This window comes from Narcine bancroftii, chromosome 13, assembly GCF_036971445.1.
Source record: "Narcine bancroftii isolate sNarBan1 chromosome 13, sNarBan1.hap1, whole genome shotgun sequence".
Taxonomy (NCBI): Eukaryota; Metazoa; Chordata; class Chondrichthyes; order Torpediniformes; family Narcinidae; genus Narcine; species Narcine bancroftii.
The window spans coordinates 25,338,099-25,360,306 of record NC_091481.1 but is presented as its reverse complement, the minus strand read 5'-3'; the positions used below and the strand labels follow the sequence as shown (position 1 = coordinate 25,360,306).

At 43.8% G+C, this 22,208-nt stretch overlaps 2 protein-coding genes and 1 long non-coding RNA gene across 7 annotated transcripts in view; 2 read left to right on the top strand and 1 right to left on the bottom strand.

Moving 5' to 3' along the window:
- LOC138748176 (intestinal mucin-like protein) overlaps nucleotides 1-2,360 on the top strand; it is a 33,288-nt gene extending 30,928 nt beyond the window's left edge. The window contains exons 15-16 of the mRNA XM_069907951.1: nucleotides 1,252-1,357; nucleotides 1,997-2,360. Coding sequence (XP_069764052.1) covers nucleotides 1,252-1,357; nucleotides 1,997-2,165 — 275 coding nt within the window. The 3' untranslated portion in view covers nucleotides 2,166-2,360. The remainder of the gene's footprint in view (nucleotides 1-1,251; nucleotides 1,358-1,996) is intronic.
- A 7,365-nt stretch (nucleotides 2,361-9,725) lies between these two features.
- Nucleotides 9,726-18,315, top strand: LOC138748177 (uncharacterized). Of its 3 annotated transcripts, none has more exons than XR_011347845.1 (4): nucleotides 9,726-9,949; nucleotides 10,436-10,580; nucleotides 12,005-13,720; nucleotides 16,907-18,315. It is a non-coding gene; the product is annotated as an uncharacterized lncRNA (long non-coding RNA). The 3 variants fall into 3 exon arrangements; XR_011347844.1 differs by lacking the exon at nucleotides 9,726-9,949 and adding an exon at nucleotides 9,956-10,042; XR_011347846.1 differs by lacking the exon at nucleotides 9,726-9,949 and adding an exon at nucleotides 10,023-10,107.
- A 2,537-nt stretch (nucleotides 18,316-20,852) lies between these two features.
- Nucleotides 20,853-22,208, bottom strand: part of LOC138748174 (mucin-2-like) — a 96,703-nt gene continuing 95,347 nt past the window's right edge. For all 3 annotated transcript variants that reach the window (XM_069907948.1, XM_069907950.1, XM_069907949.1), the window contains one exon: nucleotides 20,853-21,292. In XM_069907948.1, coding sequence (XP_069764049.1) covers nucleotides 21,130-21,292 — 163 coding nt within the window. In that variant the 3' untranslated portion in view covers nucleotides 20,853-21,129. The remainder of the gene's footprint in view (nucleotides 21,293-22,208) is intronic.

The following is a 22,208-nucleotide window of genomic DNA, read 5'->3' as shown; positions in this document are numbered from 1 at the left end:
GATATTGATATCTTTCCTGTAGTTAGGTAACACAAATTAGGCCTCATCAACTTTAACGTAACATCCCAACTCCTATAGTCAATACTTTGATTTATGAAGGCCAATATGCCGAAAGCTCTCTTTACAATACGATCAATCTGTAATGCCACTTTCAGGGAATTATGTATCTATATTCCCAGATCCCTCTGTTCTACCACACTCCTAAGAGCCCTATCATTCACCGTGTATGTCCTTTCTTGGTTTGCCCTTCCAAAATGCAACATCTCACACTTGGCCCATCTGCCATTTTTCAGCCATTTTTCCAGCTGGTCCAGATCCTTCTGCAAGCATTGAAAACCTTCTTCACTGTCCACAACACCTCCAATAGTAATGTCAACTGCAAACTTGTTGATCCTATTTACCACATTATCATTTAGATCATTGATATTGATGACAAACAATAATGGTCACTGAGGCACACTATGAGTCACAGACCTCCAGTATGAGGAGCAATCATCCACCAATATTCTTTGGCTTCTCCTGTCCAGCCATTGTTGAATCTAGTTCACTTCATCATCATGAATACATAGTGTCTGAACTTTCCAGAATAACTTCTGTGCGGGACCTTGTCAAAGGCCTTACTAAAGTTCATGCAGACAATATCCACAGCCTTTTCTTTGTCAACTTACCTGGTAACCTCCTCGAAAAACTCCATAAGATTGGTTAAACAGTACCTACCATGCACAAAGCCATGTTGACTATCCCTTATCAATTCATGGGTATCCAAATGTATATCCAATCTCTCAGAACAGCTTCCAATAATTTACTTACTACTAAGTCAGGCTCACCAGCCTATAATTTCCATGGTTACTTTTGGAGCTTTTTTTAAACAATGGAACATGAACTACCCTCCAATCCTTTCACACCATATTATGGCTAAGGACATTTTAAATATTTCTGCCAGAGCCCCTGCAATTTCTACACTATCCTCCCTCAAGATTTGAAGGAATACCTTGTCAGGCCCTGGGTATTTATCCACCTTTATTTGCTTTAAGACAGCAAGCACTTCCTCCTCTTTCATATGACCTCACTGCTCATTTTCCTTACTTCTCACAACTTATGGAAATAATTTCAGCATTTTATTTTTAAAATGGAAAACCTGTGCAACTTTCAACTCTTCTATCCATTTATCCATATATCTATTTATAATATTTTCTTAACATAAAATGATGGTGAAGTTCTCCAATTTCACTTAATTTTTTTTTCAAACAGAGGACAATTGTAAACTTCAGGCCAAACCGCTTAAAATCATTAAGGATAATTGTACAGCAACAGTTGAAGTGCATTCATGTGAAGGAACCTGCAGTTCATATTCAATGTAAGTACATTTAATATTCTTTGATGATTTAAATAATTATGTTTTTGTAATAATGTATCAAACAACAAAAAATTACTGAGATAAAATGTTGTCAGAGAGAAAACTCTGGATTGGTGTTTACAACAAGTTATAATTTCCCCTTTCTATATTGTTCCACTTTCCCATATCCAAGGACACATAGCCAATATATCCCTGATTTGGATGGGGAGTTGGGGGGGTGCAAGATTGGATAAACTCATCAATCTGGTCTCATATACTACTTATGCAGTGACCAGCAAGTCAAACAGCGAGCAGTGGTATCTGCTGCTTTGATGGTGTAAAGACTATGAAAATCTTTTCAATGAATTATGAGCCCAGTAATACCTATTCAGTGTGATGCCAATGCAAACAATTTGATGAATGGATAGGATGATAATCTTTATTCAGATTGAAAAATTCTCATTCTTTGAGAGTCTAGATGTTTTACTTATGCAAATCATTTGTCAGTTAAAATTACTTTCTTCTTACATAGATGTTAAGTTCCTTAACATCATGATGTTATTAATTTGCTGTATTTTGTCTTGTAATTAAAATGGATAATTAGTAAGTTGATATATTACATTGATTGAATAATAACTTCGTGATCTTGTCACATTTTAGATTTGATTACACAAAAGATAAGATGATGCACAATTGTAACTGCTGCCAAGAATTTACAACTGAAACAAAAGAAGTAACGCTGAACTGTAAAAATTCATTAACGATGCAGTACTCCTATATTTCTGCACTGGAATGCAAGTGTACTCGTTGTTTAAATAGTGCAAAATGAAATGGAATTTTAAACTCTTTGCCCATATTACCTTCTAACCTGTTTATTTTCAAAAAAAATGCCTAATTATGTTAGAAAAATGTTACTAAGTATCATTTTATACCTAACCACTTGTATCTTCACAACTTCTGTACCTTTTCCTCCAAATAATTTGTTGTTTATTCAATGGAAACTGAGATAAATAAAATACTTCTTGCATATTATTCATTGTTTCTCTCATGTATTTCTATATCAATTCAAACCTACAAAGACAAAAAAAATGTAGTCAATTTATATTTATCAATTCCATTCCCAATCACAGTTCCAAATCTTCAGGTTACTTCATTTGATTGGGGAAACCCATTAAATTTAAGATGACAATGTTTACTCAAGATTCTAAAATAGTGTACGTCAGATTCCCTTCAGCTGAAGGATGTTTCTATCAATAGCAGGAAAGACATTTCTGAGAAAATGGGTACATTGTAAAAGCTCCAAATATGCACATCAGCTGCACCATACCTGCAGTGTTTTCATCAGTAGGTCTTAGACACTTTCTCAGACAGGTTCCAAAATCATGTACTTCTCCTGATGACTCAAAGACTATTTTTCTGCACTGCAATATGGGACAAATTCTAACCTACCATCCTACCAGCCTCCACAATTTGCACTATATACAACGTGATACCACCATCAGACATCATCCCAGCTCTTCCTCTCTTCACTTCGTAGGGACCACTCTACATAACTCCCTCGTCCACTCATCCCTTTCCATGAGTCACCTCCTTAGCACCCTCCCCTGCAGCCACAGGAAGAGCCACTCTGCACCCACACCTCCACCTCACCACCATTCGGGATCCCAAACAGTTCTTTCAAGTGAAGCAACACTTCACTTGTGTATCTGTGGAAGTCATTTACTACATTGGGTGCTCCTGTGTAGCTTTCTCTACATTGGAAAAACTGGACGCAGACTGGGAGATCACTTCACTGAGGACCTTCGCTCTGTTTGCATCAGTGACAGGGATCTCGCAGTGGCCAACCATTTCAAACTAGGTCCCACTCCTATGCTGGCATGTCTGTCCATGGCCTCATGTATTGTCCAAGCAAGACCACCTGTAAATTGGAGGAGTAACACAATTTTTCATCTGGGCACTCTCAAACTGAATGGCATTAACATCGACTTCTCTGATTTCTGGTTAGCCTACTCTCCAATCTCCCTCCCTTCCCATTCCTCCAGCTCTCCTCCAGCTCTCCACCCCTTTCCCTCTCCATTCACAGAGCATTCCCCTCTTCCCCTTGCTTGTTTGTGTGCTCTCCCTCCCATATCCACCTATTACCTCCTGATCTTGGGACTGTTCTCCTCCCCCTGCCGCTCCCCCTCCATTTTGTTCAGATACCTGTCTACATTTTGTCATACCTTGATGAAGGGCTCAAGCCTGAAATGTTGGTTATGTATCTTTATCTTTGCTATATAGTACACCACACATGTCAAACTCAGGCCTGTGGGCCAAATTTTGGCCTGTGATATAATTATATTTGGCCCGCAAGATCATATCAAATATGTATTAGAGCTGGCCTGCTGACCGCCATGCCAATATAGTGCATGCACAGCTAATACTACAAATCCCAGAATGCTTTGCAAGCGTGTTGGCGCCAGCCCGTCAGCCCGCTAATCGCCCCCACCTCCTCTCTTTCCTTTCATTAGCACCTGCGACCTGTCGCCTAACTCACATGTAATAAACCCCTTACGAAAAATGGCCAAACAAAAGACAGAAAACAGGACTTTTCAAGACAGGTGGGAGGCAGACTATATGTTCATCATTTTAAAAGACAAACCTGTTTGTCATTGAAGCAAGTTGTTACTTTTTTCACTTGTTGGCTTGTGAAAAAAAATGCATTTAAAAGGAGCTTAAAGGCTAGAGAAATATTATTTATTTCTCATTTGTTAATGCTTCTTCTGGAAAGAGTTTAACATTACATATGTTGAAAGAAGAGAAAACATGTAGATGTTGTTGAAAATTTTCAATAAATATTTAGTTTGGCCCACGACTTAGTCCAAGTTTTTAATTTTGGCCCTCTGTGAATTTGAGTTTGACACCCCTGCTCTATGGCAAGCATGTATTTGTGAAAATACAGTTGAGCCTTCTGATGTCGCAAAGACGGCAGTAATTCCTCCTTTCGGCACGTTTGAGATTCTGTGAATGAACTTTGGTCTGCAGAATGCAGCTCTGACATTCCATTGGTTTATGGACCATGTACTTGCCGGCTCAACTTTGTGTTTGTTTACATCAATGATATTCTTGTTGCGAGTATGGATGAAGAGGAGCACAAGCACCACCTTATCTTATTGTTTCAGAGGCTTGATGAATTTGGCATTATGATCAATAGCAGTAAATGAGTTTTAAGTGCTGCTGATCTTATATTTTTGGGTCATAGAGTTACACAATATGATATTTTGCTTGATTAATCGAAAGTGAGAGAACTTGGAGAATTTTCCTCACCTGCAACTATTTTTAGGCATTTTTCTGCCAAATACTGCAACATTACTATTACCCCTTACTGAACAATGAGATCTGTATTGGTGTTTATATGAGACCTACACTTAAAAAAAACCTGCCACACTTTATCTTCCAAAATCATATTTATATACAATATAAAACAACATATTCTGTAACAGTAACAATCAAAGCCTTGCAGTCTGCAAAGGAAGAAATATTAACAATCATTCATGTGTTAAGAGTTGCAACAAAATAACATTAATCAGCTATTGGGGGATAAATTGGCATATGTCTGCTCTTTTGATCTCAACTTTGTCATATGCTTCACCAATAATCTTATGTTATCTCAATGACAGGAGAATCATGGTAAATAATGAGAATGAGAGAAATATTTAATACATTTCCAATATTAAATTATTAATCAAAACTCATTTTTTTTGTTGGAGAAATTGTGAAAATCAAAGACATTACCTCTCAAATTCAGGGGAGATGGTGAGTGGCATTAATGAATATTAATGGAAGAATTTACATTGAACCTTTTGTGGTTGTCATAAAATGTGAGAAACAAAATGAAAAAAGTATCAGAATCTAAGGAAGTATTGGAGAGGTTCAGAATTTATTTAAAACAAAGATGATTTAAAGGAAATAAAATGAAGGTTCTAAAGACAATGTGGACAATATGTCATCTGGATTTGATGAACAAAGAGAAACACTGATGGAAAATTTGTTACTTGGGGACTTAAGTCAAGGATAATCGGGAAAGGATCAAAGGAGGAAGTTTTTTGAATGTTATGTCTGGAATGTAATACCTCACAGAGTAGTATTGTGAAAAATATTGGCAGCATTCAAAAAAGCATAGGATTTGTGATTGAATTAAAGCAGGGGTGTCAAACTCAAATTCACGGAGGGCCAAAATTAAAAACTTGGACTAAGTCGAAGGCCGAACTAAATATTTATTGAAAATTTTCAACAACATCTGCATGTTTTCTCTTCTTTCAACATATGTAATGTTAAACTTTAGGATATAACTTTAGGAGGATAATGTTACAGGTCAGGAGTAGGTAGCTCAAGTTCACCCTTTGCTTGACCTGAGGGAAACATATTTGGTCCCTGTGGAGATGTAGTCAGCATTCACAGGCTGTGTCCATTTTGGCCTGCATCAGGACTCAGCATTTCCTGCTCACTCCTCAGGCTCTAGGCCTCTATTCACCATCCCTCTACCTGACCAGTCCTTTACCCAACCTCTACTCACCCCTCACTCCACTCGCTCTGCCTCTACCCACCCCATCCTATATACGCCCCTCTACTGCCTCTCCCCTCAACCTGTTCCTCCCTCTACCTGTCTCTCACCCTCTAATCACCCCTCCCCTACTCGCCCTGCCCCTCCCCTTTTACCTCTTCCCTATCCACCCCTTCTTCTACTCATCCCTCCCTCTAACTGCCTCTCGCACCACCATAACTTCCCCTGCCCATTACTCCTCACCTACACCCTCTGCCCAACCCTGCTTACCCACCCACTCAGGCCCAGCGCGCTGCCGATCAGCCTTTGCAGAACAGCGGGGGCCGTGAGCAGCCTGCCATGTCCGTCGCGCCGACAGGAAATCACAGGCGCTCGCCAATCCGCCGCACCGCTCAACAGGTGGGAGAAGTAACTGGTTGTGCGGGGAGCCTTCCAACTGGCTTGCCGGCTGATGACATCGACAGACTTCTCGTGTTACAATTTTGTTTTCCCCGTTCTCAAAGTTTGCACGGTCAACCTGCAACACTCTTGCTCCCTCCGCGTCCCGTGGATCTGATGCCCGGGTGTTAGGATTCCCAGCAGAAGGTTTGTGGAACTTTACCATTCTGGATTCCTTTTTGAGAATATTCTGGCCATCTTTTAAGGGGGGTGGTTTTAGGGGGGAGGGGATAGTTAAGGGGTGGGGAAGGATGTACAATGAAGGGGGAGGATGGTGGGGGTGACATTACCAAAAAATAGCATCGGCTCTCACTGCAGGGCGGGCCACCTCTAATACATTTTTGAAATGATCTTGCGGGCCAAATATAATTATATCGGCCCGCGGGCCAGAGTTTGACATGTGTGCCATAGAGGTTTGCTGAGAAGTCTTGTAAAATGGGAATGTTGCTTTGGTCAGGCACAGTAGAATTGTTCAGGGCACAATAATCACAAGGCTGCCAATCTCCATGAAATTTTTCCTGAAACATATACAACAGTGAAGCCCAGCAGCTGTCAGATCTGCGGACTATGCCCAACTAGAATTCCAATTTTTGCAATTTAAGACTATCTGGAGGTAATGTAGCCACCCGCACAACAACCGAAGGATCCCGAGTATCTATATGGTGAGTTACCATATGTTTAATATCTGTATGATGACAGGATGGTGTCACTAGGAAGGGAAACACTTGAGCAAGGCTCAGAAAGAGCTGGATCCAGGTTGAAGGTTCATCATGAGACTGACAATGTTGGAGGAATGACAAATGCAGCTCATTTGCCTACAAGAGCTGCGGCCCACAACACAGCAATATTTTCAAATCCAACAACAATGAAAAATGTGACAAGAAATCCCCTCCCAAAATGGAATTTGCCACATAATGGAGTCAACTTTCTTTTATTCATAAAAAATAACGTTCATGTTTAGGGTTAATTGTTGTATATGTTATGTACTAATTGTTTTTCGAACAACATAAATAAAGTTATAAAAAAACTTTATTTTATTCTCCCCAGTCAGAGCATTGCATTCTTCAACTCCCAAAACACCACCCAGTCAAACCCTTCTGAACTTCTCATTGCCTCACCACCACATGGGTGATCCTGATGCTCTTACTCACCTCCTGCGTCTGAGATCCATCACCCATATACTGACGCTTAACACACCTATGTGCACTATTACTCCCGCACATCGCTTTGGTTACATCCTCAGTGGCACCACTGGTCCCGAGACAGTTAAGTCTACGACACCGACAGCACCACCCTCCCTCCTCTCCTCCCGCCCCCCCCCCCCCCGCTTGCCACCTCGTCTGTCCATGGCCTTGAGCGCTGCCAAACCGAGGCCATCTATAAATTGGAGGAACACTCCAACCGATGACATTTACGTCAGCCTCCAGTTTCTATAAGGCCACTCCCCTGTTTCCCCCCATCCTTCTGTCTCCTTTTCTCCAGCTCTCCCCTTTCCCAGCTTTGTTTTTCTTGTGCCCGCCCACCCATGTCCACCTATCACTTCTTACCTGTGACACTGTGATCCTCCCCCTGCCCTTCTCTCTACCCCCCATTCTATTCAGGCACCTGCCCACTTTATGCTCATAGTTCATTGAGGGGCTCAGGTCCAAAACACTGGTTATGTCTCTTTATCTTTGCTACATAAATAATGTTGCGTGACTTGCTGCAAACTTGTGCAAATTACAATCACAGCCTCAGCAGATTTTCTTTTTTAAAGGCAACTGAAGTTTCTTCTGTCCCTAATTATGCTGTGCAAACAGAGGAACTACTGACATGGTCTTTGCCCTCAGACAGCTCCAAGAAAAGTGCAGAGAACAAAACAAAGGACTCTACATCACCTTTGTTGACCTCACCAAAGCCTTCGACACCATGAGCAGGAAAGGGCTTTGGCAAATACTACAGCGCATCGGATGTCCCCCAAAGTTCCTCAACATGATTATCCAACTGCACGAAAACCAACAAGGTCGGGTCAAATACAGCAATGAGCTCTCTGAACCCTTCTCCATTAACAATGGCGTGAAGCAAGGCTGCGTTCTCGCACCAACTCTCTTTTCAATCTTCTTCAGCATGATGCTGAACCAAGCCATGAAAGACCTCAACAGTGAAGACGCTGTTTACATCCGGTACCGCACGGATGGCAGTCTCTTCAATCTGAGGCGCCTGCAAGCTCACACCAAGACACAAGAGAAACTTGTCCGTGAACTACTCTTTGCAGACGATGCCGCTTTAGTTGCCCATTCAGAGCCAGCTCTTCAGCGCTTGACGTCCTGCTTTGCGGAAACTGCCAAAATGTTTGGCCTGGAAGTCAGCCTGAAGAAAACTGAGGTCCTCCATCAGCCAGCTCCCCACCATGACTACCAGCCCCCCCACATCTCCATCGGGCACACAAAACTCAAAACGGTCAACCAGTTTACCTATCTCGGCTGCACCATTTCATCAGATGCAAGGATCGACAATGAGATAGACAACAGACTCGCCAAGGCAAATAGCGCCTTTGGAAGACTACACAAAAGAGTCTGGAAAAACAACCAACTGAAAAACCTCACAAAGATAAGCGTATACAGAGCCGTTGTCATACCCACACTCCTGTTCAGCTCCGAATCATGGGTCCTCTACCGGCATCACCTACGGCTCCTAGAACGCTTCCACCAGCGTTGTCTCCGCTCCATCCTCAACATCCATTGGAGCGCTTTCATCCCTAACGTTGAAGTACTCGAGATGGCAGAGGTCGACAGCATCGAGTCCACGCTGCTGAAGATCCAGCTGCCCTGGGTGGGTCACGTCTCCAGAATGGAGGACCATCGCCTTCCCAAGATCGTGTCATATGGCGAGCTCTCCACTGGCCACCGTGACAGAGGTGCACCAAAGAAAAGGTACAAGGACTGCCTAAAGAAATCTCTTGGTGCCTGCCACATTGACCACCGCCAGTGGGCTGATAACGCCTCAAACCGTGCATCTTGGCGCCTCACAGTTTGGCGGGCAGCAACCTCCTTTGAAGAAGACCGCAGAGCCCACCTCACTGACAAAAGACAAAGGAGGAAAAACCCAACACCCAACCCCAACCAACCAATTTTCCCCTGCAACCGTGTCTGCCTGTCCCGCATCGGACTTGTCAGCCACCAACGAGCCTGCAGCTGACGTGGACTTTTACCCCCTCCATAAATCTTCGTCCGCGAAGCCAAGCCAAAGAAAGAATTATGCTGTGAACCTCACTGCTGTCAAAAGTCTTTGAACTGCTGTTAAATGTTCCTGAGGAATAGAAAATTCAAAAGTACTTCAATAGCAAATGACAACAAAAACGAGCAAAATAATTTACCTAAATGCGTTTAAGGGATAGAGATTAAAACGTCATCAATTGAAATTAGGGGAAACTCTTGCCTGAACAAACTTTTCAGTTAAGATGGGGGCGACGACGGTACAATGAACCTTTCCCACTGAAGAGTCTTTGGCTTGGCTTCGCGGAATCAGCCAGACCTTTGGCGCTCGAGCAAGAAAGCAAAGTGCGCGTGCGCAGCTGAGCCAGCCCCTTAGCGCTCGAGCAAGAAAGCAAAGTGCGCGTGCGCAGCTGAGCCAGCCCCTTAACGCTCGAGCAAGTAAGCAAAGTGCGCGTGCGCAGCTGAGCCAGCCCCTTGGCGCTCGAGCAGGAAAGCAAAGTGTCGCGCCGCACGGGCTTATCGGATTGCTCGGTGAGGGCAGAGCGCGTTATCTCTATAGTTGGGCTGTGACCAGCTTTGAATGCGGCGTGTGAAAAGTAGGAAAAGAAAAATTGTGACTGGAATAATCTTAACCAAAAAACAAAATGCTCCGTTAAATAGCATTTAACACGGGCAACAACAACAAAAATACATGAAACCGTTTTTGAATCTGATCCCAAGTTCTCCTTTCTGGGTCAAGGTGGAAATATGCTGTGAAGTTCATCCAACAAGTGGGGAGGAAAGTAATTCATGTGAAATGTCCCATCGAACTTTGTCGTCCCATTAACTTAGCATTGAGCAACGTGAAATTTAGCCTGTTTGGTTTGGCATTTTAAATCCACAACAAACAATTCCCTTTACAGCTGCATTTTTTTTGTTTCATAGACCATTTGAAGGATACAAAAATAAAATTCCACAGGAGGTGATACTTGCAACACAAAAGTTGGCTGTTCCAATTCAGAAGCTTGTGGTCTGGCTTGTCAAATGTGTTCATGTGTCAACTGGAGAATATTTACAAATGGTTACTGCAGTAAGTATGAAATAATTGTAATGTATATGATGCAAACGCTGGTGGAAGCGTTCTAGGAGCCGTAGGTGGTGCCGGTAGAGGACCCATGATTCGGAGCCGAACAGGAGTGTGGGTATGACAACGGCTCTGTATACGCTTATCTTTGTGAGGTTTTTCAGTTGGTTGTTTTTCCACACTCTTTTGTATAGACTTCCAAAGGCACTATTTGCCTTGGCGAGTCTGTTGTCTATCTCATTGTCGATCCTTGCATCTGATGAAATGGTGCAGCCGAGATAGGTAAACTGGTTGACCGTTTTGAGTTTTGTGTGCCCGATGGAGATGTGGGGGGGCTGGTAGTCATGGTGGGGAGCTGGCTGATGGAGGACCTCAGTTTTCTTCAGGCTGACTTCCAGGCCAAACATTTTGGCAGTTTCCGCAAAGCAGGACGTCAAGCGCTGAAGAGCTGGCTCTGAATGGGCAACTAAAGCGGCATCGTCTGCAAAGATCCCTAACGTCGAAGTACTCGAGATGGCAGAGGTCGACAGCATCGAGTCCACGCTGCTGAAGATCCAGCTGCGTTGGATGGGTCACGTCTCCAGAATGGAGGACCATCGCCTTCCCAAGATCGTGTTATATGGCGAGCTCTCCACTGTCCACCGTGACAGAGGTGCACCAAAGAAAAGGTACAAGGACTGCCTAAAGAAATCTCTTGGTGCCTGCCACATTGACCACCGCCAGTGGGCTGATAACGCCTCAAACCGTGCATCTTGGCGCCTCACAGTTTGGCGGGCAGCAACCTCCTTTGAAGAAGACCGCAGAGCCCACCTCACTGACAAAAGGCAAAGGAGGAAAAACCCAACACCCAACCCCAACCAACCAATTTTCCCCTGCAAGCGCTGCAACCGTGTCTGCCTGTCCCGCATCGGACTTGTCAGCCACAAACGAGCCTGCAGCTGACGTGGGCTTTTTTACCCTCTCCATAAATCTTCATCCGCGAAGCCAAGCCAAAGAAAATATGATGCAAAAGTGATAGATAATAGATTGATCAATAAATAATCAGAAATCTTGGGCTTTTTTTTAATCTCGAGGGGTTTAATAAGTTGATATTGGAGATACTTTAGCAAGATGAAATCAAAATCAACCAAAAATATGGGATCTCTGCATTCTTTAAACTGTGGAACATTAACCTACTTTAATGATAATACTGTTTACATTGCAAATTACATTACAGAGCATCTTTTTAATTACCAAAGTAGCTTGGCCTGTTCCCTTTAAGGATTTTCAGACAAATATTCAAACATCCCCTTGTTCTCCTGAACCACTTGATATCCTTCCATTTTGTAGTGATATGTAATTACACCACTAGGTCACCAGGGGTCATCCTGGTGACCTTGTATATAAAGCAGTCCAGAGCTACAGTCTAGCCTTCCAGGTTTGTCTTGCAGAGACACAAGACCTCTTAGTGTACATATTAGTTTATTAGAGCTGTCTTGCACTCGCACTGCTGGTGTGGTTATTGTTAGTACAATTTAATAAACTAATATAGCTACTAGGATGGAAGCTGCTTCGGCTCCAACGTGCGTTCCTGACCACCTGGAGACTCTTCCTGAGGAATGGAATCCGGGGACAACCAGCACACATGTGCATCCGAGGACAGAGATGGCGAGGCACCGCTGTACTGGAATCGTGGTGGAATGCGGGGAAGAACTCAGAAGTACGAAAGGGCAGGTAATAAACGGCCAAGAGCCTTGGCTGCCCGGGGGTTCACCGGTACAGACGCCGCTGACCCTAAACCCTGGTCTGATTAAAAAGGGGCCACTACAAGCACGGGTGGAAGAATATCTACAAGTCATGCTTCCGATCGCCAGATTTGTGCAAAATTCCCGACCACTCCAGAGCCAGGAAAAGCAGACACTGCTACTGACACTCCCCCAGCAGCAGTTTCCCCAGTACCATGGCGACCTGACGCTACCGCTGGGATCCCCCCCTAAGCCCGCTGCAAACATCTCAAAGCCAGAGACTCAGCCAACAGCCCCAAGCATCCAGGTTACTCCTCCAGCAGACACAAGTCCCACAGAGGCTCTACCAGCAGCTCCCAGTACCCCAGGGTCTGCCCTTGCTACACCTAGACCCAGAGACCACATGGAGACTGGGAACGAACCCCGGGGTTCCCCCACATTGCCTAAGGGACCAGAGACTGTGGCTTCGCCATGTGCTGCGACCAGACAGACTGGAGCTCGACCCCAGAAATCCCAGAGCCGGCACGAACTTCAGCTGCTGGCAGAGATGCTTTCTGAATTATGTGGAGGGTGCTGAGGCAACAGATAAAGAGCTATTAATGCTGCTGTTAGCGCAGCTGGGAGACCACCCTTACTCCCTTATACAGGATCCCAAGTCCTACCAAGAGACAATGAGCACTTTACAGAGGCATTACATTAAGGAGCATAGCGAACTCCACTCCCGGTACAGGCTTATGATCAGGACACAACAAGTAGGGGAGTCTGCCAGAGACTTTATACTCTCTCTGAAAGACCTGGCGAGAGGCTGCAACTTTAAAGCAGTATCAGCCCAGGAGTATGCGGAGGACCTTATTAGGGACAGAATTGTTGCAGGCATACAATCCACTGAGATGAGACATCAATTGCTGGAGAAAGGAATGGTAGGGCTAGATGAGGCAGAGACTATTGCAGAAGCTTTAAAAAGCACCAGGAAAGAGTTGGAGGAGTATTCACAGGACCCTGGGGCTGGGGCAAATGTCACACTGCTGGACTCTAGCCCCACGAAAAGAAAAGTATGCTGCTTCACAGGAATTCACAGCAGCAGCAGTACACCTTGAGGGTCCCATGTTTTTTCTTCTTTGGACAAAAAAAGCACCCCAGAGCCCTCTGCCCTGCCAGAGAAAATGTCTGTTCCAACTGTGGAAAACATGGGCATTATGCAAAAGTCTGCAGAAGCCCCAAGGCCACATCTAAGGCCCATTCTCATGCTAATGAGAGGCGGAAAAGCTCCTCTTTCTCCACAGACAAACAGAAGAAGAAGAATGCCATGTGCAGCTGACAAATGCTACAGAGCAGAGGACACAGTCTTCAGGAGACGAATATGACGCCGAGTACTATCGGATGGAAGGACTCGCCAGACTTGCTTCCCTACGCATGAATCAGGCAAGTCCACACAATTTATTTGATGACACTGTGTGCATCAAAATTAATGATGTGATGGTAAATTGCTTAATAGATAGTGGAAGCACTGAAAGTTTTATTGACCAGGGGTTAGTCAACCGCCTTGCCCTCCCCACACACCCGAGTGAGCACCGGATTCTGTAAGCAGCCAGCAGCCTTGCGGCTGAGGTAAAATAGTTTTGCAGGGTTACTCTAAAATCCAGGGCATAAAATACGAAGGGTTCAAATTACTAGTACTCCCTCACCTCTGTGCCCTGGTACTATTGGGGTTAGATTTTCAGTGCCAGTTATAAACCATTACAATAGTGGACAACAGGCCTCATTTCCCCCCCCTCCCCCCAACTACGCCTTACGAAGAAACAACACTGCAGCCTGTCTGTCCTGAACATAGAACCCCTTCCGCAGTTCACACACCTGACCCCAGAATGAATTCACACGAATAGCCACAAAGAGCAGGAGGTACAGCCCGAGGGACAGAACCTTCATTAGGACAGAGGTCCACAGGCTACTACAGGAGGGCATCATAGAGCAGAGCACCAGCCCCTGGAAAGCCCAGATGGTTGTAGTAAAGTCATGAGAAAAACTGCGCATGGTAGTGGATTACAGCCAGACGTTCAACAAATTTGCATAACTACATGTCTACCCCTTGCCAAGCATAGCAGACATGGTCAACGACATTGCTCAGTATAAGGTGTTCTCCACCCAGCATACCACCAACTGCCCATTAGAAACAGCGATCGCATTTACACGGCATTTGAGGCAGATGGCAAGCTGTGTCAATTTCTGCGACTCCCTTTTGGTGTCACCAATGGAGTGTCCCTGTTTCAGAGAGAAATGGACCGAATAGTAGATGAGTTCCAACTGAAAGCGGTGTTCCCCTACTTAGACAATGTGACAATCTGTGGCCACACTCAGGAGGTTCATGACACGAATTTAAAACGCTTCTTCCAGGCAGTCGAGGAAAGAAACCTAACATACAACAGGGACAAATGCGTCTTTAGTGCCAGGAAGTTGCCAATCCTGGGCTACGTAGTGCAGAACAATGAAATCAGCTCAGACCCTGTCGGTATGCACCCTCTCCTAGACCTCCCAGTGCCACACACACTGAAAGCACTAAAAAGGTATTTGGGACTGTTCGCTTACTACGCCCAATGGGTCCCCAACTACGCCGACAGGGTCCGCCCACTTATAAAAGCCTCAGTTTTCCCACTGTGCCCAGCAGCCACCAGAGCATTCAGGGACATTAGAGACCATATTGCTAAAGCTACCATGCGGTCCATAGATGAGTCGATCCCGTTTCAAGTAGAAACGGATGTATCCTTTGTGGCTCTGGCAACCAAGACGGACGACCGGTGGCCTTTTTCTCGCGAGCCCTACAGGGGTCAGAGGTAAGTCACTCAGTAGTAGAGGAGGCCATAGCCATTGTGGAAGCAGTAAGGCATTGGCGTACAAACACTTCATCCTCGTCACGGACCAATGGTCTGTGGCTTTTATGTTCGATAACCAAAACAGGGGGAGAATTAAGAATGACAAAATCCTGCACTGGCGGATAGAATTGTCTACATTTAACTATGACATTCTATACCACCCCGGGAGACTCAATGAGCACTTGTGACATCCTTAACCACACGTCTCAGTTGCAGAGCTTACACAATGAGCTGGGGCACCCGGGGATCACTAGACTGTTTCATTTCATTAAAACCCAAAACCTCCCATTTTCGGTAGAGGAAGTGGTCGGTGAACAAGAGCTGCCTCATCTGTGCGGAATGCAAACCGCAATTTTACTGGCCAGACAAAGCCACCCTGATAAAAGCTACCAAACCTTTCAAGCGCCTCAGCCTCGATTTAAAGGCCCGCTCCCGTCCAATAATAGAAATGTCTATTTCCTAAACGTAATAAATGAATATTCCCGTTTCCCCTTCGCAATCCCGTGTTCTGATGGATCAGCAGCCATTGTTATAAAATGCCTCCAACCCATCTTCAGCTATTTGGGTACCCGAACTACATACACACAGACAGGGGTGCTGCATTCATGAACACAGAAGTACAGCAGTACCTGCATGAGAGAGGGATTGCTACCAGCTGCACTACATCTTACAATCCCAGGGGGAATGGACAAGTCGAAATGGAAAATGCCACTATCTGGAAAATGGTCCTCTTGACCTTAAAAGCAAAAGACCTGCCTGTTTCTAGATTGTAAGAAGTATTGCCAGAAGCCCTACACGCTATACGTTCTTTGTTGTGTACTGCCACTAACATGACCCCACATGACCGTATCTTTTCTTTCACAAGGAAAGCCTCGACGGGCACTGTGAGAGACCAGTAACACTGAGATCAGTAACACTGATCATTGCGTGAGATCAGTATTACTGATCTAAAAGAAAAGTGAGGATTGTGAGAGATGAGAAAAACTGACATTGCAATATAAACATGAAGAAATGAAGAAAATAAAATTGATACATAAGTAAATGAATGGAGCCAGTGCAAACAACATGAGACATGGATATTAGAAGGCAGGAAGCTGACACTGTCTGAGTAAGATAAGAATCTCCTACACCAGCAAGTTCACTGAATGAAGGAGAGAAGGACAGACAATTGAGAATAGAAGTAGAGTTAGTCTGAATGAGATAAGGGTCGCCAAGCCCCAGATAGAATTAGCAAGGCTTGCATAAACAATTAGAAGACCTTAGATAGTATTAGCAAGTTATACATATATAATTAGTAAGCCATACAACAGATTTTTCAAGTATGCATATTTAACTAGTAAACCCTAGACAAGATTAACGAACCCTGCAGATGAAGGGACTGTAGCCCTGAGAGTCGGGAAGGTGTGAATGGGGACAAGGGCTAGGATGTGAATAAGGACAATGGGAATAATGGCATAAGAAGACACCGACAGGATACCCCCTGTTCCTCCAAGTATACTGAAACTGCACGTAGGCAGGAAGGATTGCCTCTGCTAAACCCATCCAGGGGGCAGAAGAATGTAAGGGGGAGGGTATTCTGATGCTGAAATTTACTGTATAAACGTTGGGTGAGCCCCAGTGTATGTGTGTATTCCCAGGGTAAGGGGAAGCACCCAACTTTGCATTGTTGCTGTAATAAATGTTCTTTGTTCTCAATTTTTGTCTCGAGCAATTTCTTTAAAGGTACATCTATTTCTAACAGCACAGTGCTGCCTAAATGGATGATGACACCGGGACCTGTTCTCCAGAAGCACTGCAGACCCCACAATGCGGACCCACTGGTGGATCAAGTGGAGTTGAGGCATTTGAACCCTCAGTGTGCTTGCGTCCCAGATGGAAGAGAAGACTCGGTGGCCACCAGGGATCTCGCGCCAGCCGGATGCGTGAGCAACGCGGAGGAAACACAGATGTCTACAGATCAACAAGAAGCGCAGCAGCAGTCACTAGAACAGTCGTCCATCAAGTCACCCCAGAGGACTATAGCACCCTCCTGGGACCCTGGATACGCCCGCCCCACAAAATATCACCACCCTACACTCGGTGGCGGGACCTAATCCCATACAAGAGAATTCCCAGCCCACACAGCCACATGACCAACCAGTACTTCTCACTCCCACACCTTCACCAAGAAAGGCCGAAAGGCAGACTGCACTCCCCACCCCTATACCACTACTGAGGAGGTCCAGAAGGCAACAGAAGCCACGAAAAATTTTGGTCATGAACACAAACAAGGGAAGGAGGACGGGGGTGGGGGGAAGAAATATTTTTTTAAAATAGTAGTTACACTACAAAGTCACCAGGGGTCATCCAAGTAACCTTGTACATAAAGCAGTTCAGAGCTACAGTCTAGCCTTCCAGGTTTGTCTTGCAAAGAGACAAGAACTCTTAGTGTACATATTAGTTTATTAAAACTGTCTTATACTTGCGTTGCTGGTGTGGTTATTGTCAGTACACAGGTCACTCACAAACACTTCAAAACAGAATTTTGGCAAGAATGCTCAGACTCATGATGGACTGTCATTTGAAAAAAGCAACAAATGTAACAACAGGCAGTAGCAACTTTGTCTGGAAGGCATGTGATCTTTGCAGACAGAGAGCGGAGAAAAAAAAGAGGCTTTACTCTCAGAGTTGGAAGGGGAAGAGAGAGAGGAGAGACACAGATATCGGTTCTCGAGGGACAAGCTGGCAAGCTTTGAAAGTCGGCCTGGTCAAAGGAGTGAACTGGCTGTCTGGTGTTTCCCTTGGAAAAGGAGAAACAGAAAGGAACTCTGTGGTGACCTGAAAGAAAAAGGTTATCATCTGGACCATCCTGAAGTGGATGTCCTGGAATAAGAAAAACTCTCTCTCTCAGAACCAACAAGAATCCTTCTGAGTGATAACCATTTATCTGTTAAGCACCAAAGCCTGGTGAACTTTATTAATGTTAACTCCTGTGCACAGTACAACTTCTGTGCCTGCAACCAGTGAGATTGGACTGTGAACCAAAGAACTTTGCTGAACTTGCACACACATCTGTGCTTAGAATTAGAAGGAGGTTAAGTGAGTCAATGGAGAAAAGTTGATTCTATTTTCATGTTCAAAGACAATTAAAAGCAACTTTTGTTTTAATAACCCTTTGTCATGGTGCATATCATTGCTGCTGGGTTTTGGGATCCTCTGGACTCGTAACAGTGTGGTTATACAACTACTACACTGACCGTACTCCTACAAGCCTACTGCAAGGGGCAACCACTGTACCTGCAGGTAGGCAAACTGGGAGGCTTGCCCCACCTGCCTGGTGTCAATCATGGGCCTATATCAGGGGTGTCAAACTCAAATTCACGGAGGGCCAAAATTAAAAACTTGGACTAAGTCGAGGGCTCAACTAAATATTTATTGAAAATTTTCAACATCATCTGCATGTTTTCTCTTCTTTCAGCATATGTAATGTTAAACTTTTTCTTATTAAAATAAATGTTTATTAATAGTTTTGGATAAACTCTTTCCAGAAGCATTAACAAATGAGAAATAAAATATTCAATAAATAATATTTCTCTATAGAAGATTTGTCAAATGTTGCTAGTGTGCTGTCGAATAGTAAAATCTGAGGGCTATTGAGAATGTGGGAGAATAACATGATTCCTGAAACAATCAAATGGGTGACTGATTGTGGGCATGAACTCTAGCAGAGTTATTTGCCATGCCCTTTTTCCATTGGTACAGATATCCTTTGATTTACACACTTTTCAAGTTTTATGCCTAATCAGCTTGTATCCAGGTGCAGGACCATTTTTAACCAGGAATATATTTATCACTGTGACATGAAACTATTGGAAGATCGTTTTATCCTGAGATTAAAGTTCATAATACATACTCAGGCCTGTGTGCGGGAGGGCGGGGTTGGCGGGCGATCGGGTTGGACAACGACAGTGCGGGGGCATCAGCTCTCGCTGCAGGGCGGCATCTCGGTGGATCAGCGGCTCCGTCACCGTGAGTCGCGGATCGGCCTGCGGCAGGGAGGGGGAGTGGGCAACGGTCCTGGCGAGGTCAGGCCCGAGGCCTCCTGTTCCGGGCGCTGGGAAGCGGCCTTGGCTTCCCCTGACACCGGCCAGGCCCCAAAACCAGAGTCCACGGTGAGACCCTGCAACATAAACAGAGGAGGTGGGGGCGATTAGCAGGCTGACGCCAATGCATTCTGGGATTTGTTGTATTACTGTGCATGCGCTATACTGGCGCGGCGACCAGCGGGCCACCTCTAAAACATTTTTGAAATGATCTTGTGGGCCAAATATAATTGGCCCGCAGGCCAGAGTTTGACATGTGTGGCCTATATAAAGACTCGAGCCAACCCCTTTGGGAGCAGGAATGTACTGAGACCTGATATGTACAAGTTTAAGCTGATTAAAGCCTGTTGTAGTCTGTGGACTTTGCGTCAGAATTATTCGCACAGCAGTGCTCACAAACAGCACCTTTTCTGGTTACTGTATCTTCAATCCTGTCCTCCACAGGTTAGTCAACTTTCTTCTGCCCAAAATGCCTGATTCCAGTAATATCTTTCTCTGAATATTCTCATCACATGACATCATTTCTGTTTTATTTCTCCAAAAGTATGAATCATGCTAGATGGCCCTTTTGAAGTACTTTCAAATTTAATTTACATCTATATGCTAACAGCATCTCTTCCAGAAGTTTAAGTGAATCAGACTCCAGACTGTCTATTAGTCAGGCAGCAGCTGCTCCTGAGCAAACAACTTTTGTTTTGAGTTCTTAATGGAGAACAGTCACAAGGCTTTTGTAACTGTTTGCCGTTCTGAATTAGCAGACCTCTCAAGCAAACAAGCTTTCAGCAGAACAATGGCTTAACAGACTTTTTGTATTTAACATATAACAGTTTATGGCATGGAAACAGGCCATCTCAGCCCTTCAAGTCACTCAAACAACTCCGCGAGATCCCCTCGCCTATTCTCGGTCCATAATCCTCCAACCCCCTTTTATCTATGTATATATCCAGCCTCCTCTTCAAAATGGTTTCTGTGTTTAAAGGTCTGTGGTGTCTGTAAATGTGCCCCTGTCCACCCAAAAACCTTTAATAAAAATAAGATTTTAACTTAATTTTAAAGATTAATATTAACACAAATGCTTTAGTGACTACTATTTATTTATTAAAATATTTATCTTAACATATGTACAGAGTTATGTTTTGCAATGTTCTGCATCTTGGACCAGAATACACTGTTTCATCAAGTTGTACTGGTACAATTGGGTGACAAATAAACTTGAACTTGAAATCTGTCACTAACTGTAAGGAGTTTGTCCATTCTCTAGGTGACCACATAGGCTTTCTCCAGGTACTCAGGTTTTCTCTCTCAATCCAAAGAGATTTGGGTTAACTAATCATGGTTGTAATTGAATGGTGTGGTTCTGGAGAACCAGTTACCATGCTGTATCTCAAAACATTTAAAAACTTCAGTGCTTCAATTTTTCTTGTGTGATTCTATCCAATCCTCTGACTACTGTATGATATTTATCCCTTTATATGAAGACAGTCATAATTATTAAGATCTGCATGGACTTTCTCTCCTCCACCCAAAGGTTACTTTGTTGTTCCCAATGACCCCACTCTAGAAGAATAATGAAATATTTTATTTGTAAATAATTAAGGGAGAATGTCTTCTGCTGATATTTATTGATTCTCATTGCTGATCAAATACATCGTAAAGGTACATATCAGAACTGATAATATCCATCACCTCCTTTCCCCAACCCCCATCAAATAGGAGCCTTCATCAAAAGCAACATATTAATCATTTATTTCATTTGATTGAAGATGATCAATTATTATTAGTATAATTCCCAAAACACTATTTTTTATATTTTGAAAGCTTTTCGTTCAAGTTTCTGAAACTGAAACCTTGGTTCAGTAAATGTACATGAAAGCAGGTATTTTTAATTTATTTCACAATTTTGGCACTTGCAGGACTTGATTGCAACATATTTAACCCTCTTTGTGTGTCCATTTTCACAATACAGTTTCACATTCATTTCTTCAGTTAAGTCTCCTTTGCAGCACTGGCAAAGATGGTCCATATGATTTTGTTTGTAGTTGTATCTTGAAAAAATTACAAAGATGCAAGACATTTATTAACTCATGAGTACATCTACCTCCTTTATACAGCATCTTTTATGCCTGCTTCTTAGACGATGTTTAAGCCTTTACCTCTATATTGCATTCTGAGCTGGCAATACCTTCATTTAAGTTATCTTTAATTTCATAACCCTGCATATTTACTCTTTGTTCTCTTCTCCAGCCCTACAAGTCCTGGGTCTTTGGCCTCCTCCATTTGTGCGTGGCCTCTTGCATAATCTTAATTTTCATTATTTTCTAAAAGCTGTAATTTAACCTGAGCCTTAAAGATGCCACACAAGTGATATAAATCTTTGTTGTTGCACAATCATTAAGGAATAGATTAAATTATAGATTTCAGTATTCCTGATTTTTATATTAAGATGAAAGTTATTTCCATTACCTTTGAGCTGCACTACAGAGTTTGAACCAATTGGTAAGTCTGAGGCAGTGGGAAATTGCAATAGGAGTGAAGAAAAGTCAAGGCTGGGGTGGGGGGGGGGGGGGTGGGAGAGAATGTTGGAATGACAGAGGAACATCACTGTTCCCAGAAATTAATGGGGCAATATTGTGGTCAGCAGTGAGTTGCCTGCACTTGCCTCTATTCTCTAGAAAGCATTCACACTTCATCCATCACTATTCTCTATTAATTATCCAGAAGCAGAAGAATTTAAATATGTCCTCCTGCATGGCAATAGGTACCAAATATGGCCCAACAAAAAATGTGCCAAACAGGTTTGCTTTCAACTGAGCTAAAGCTGTGGTTCCCAAACTTTCATGGGCTGCTGGCCCATTGGCTCCCAGGCCACATCCTGAGTGCCCCCAATACAATCTCTCTGAGCAGGGTTGGGAGAGTTGGGCACAGCGGTGCTGAGGTGGAGGGGGCAGCGGCAGCCTTGAG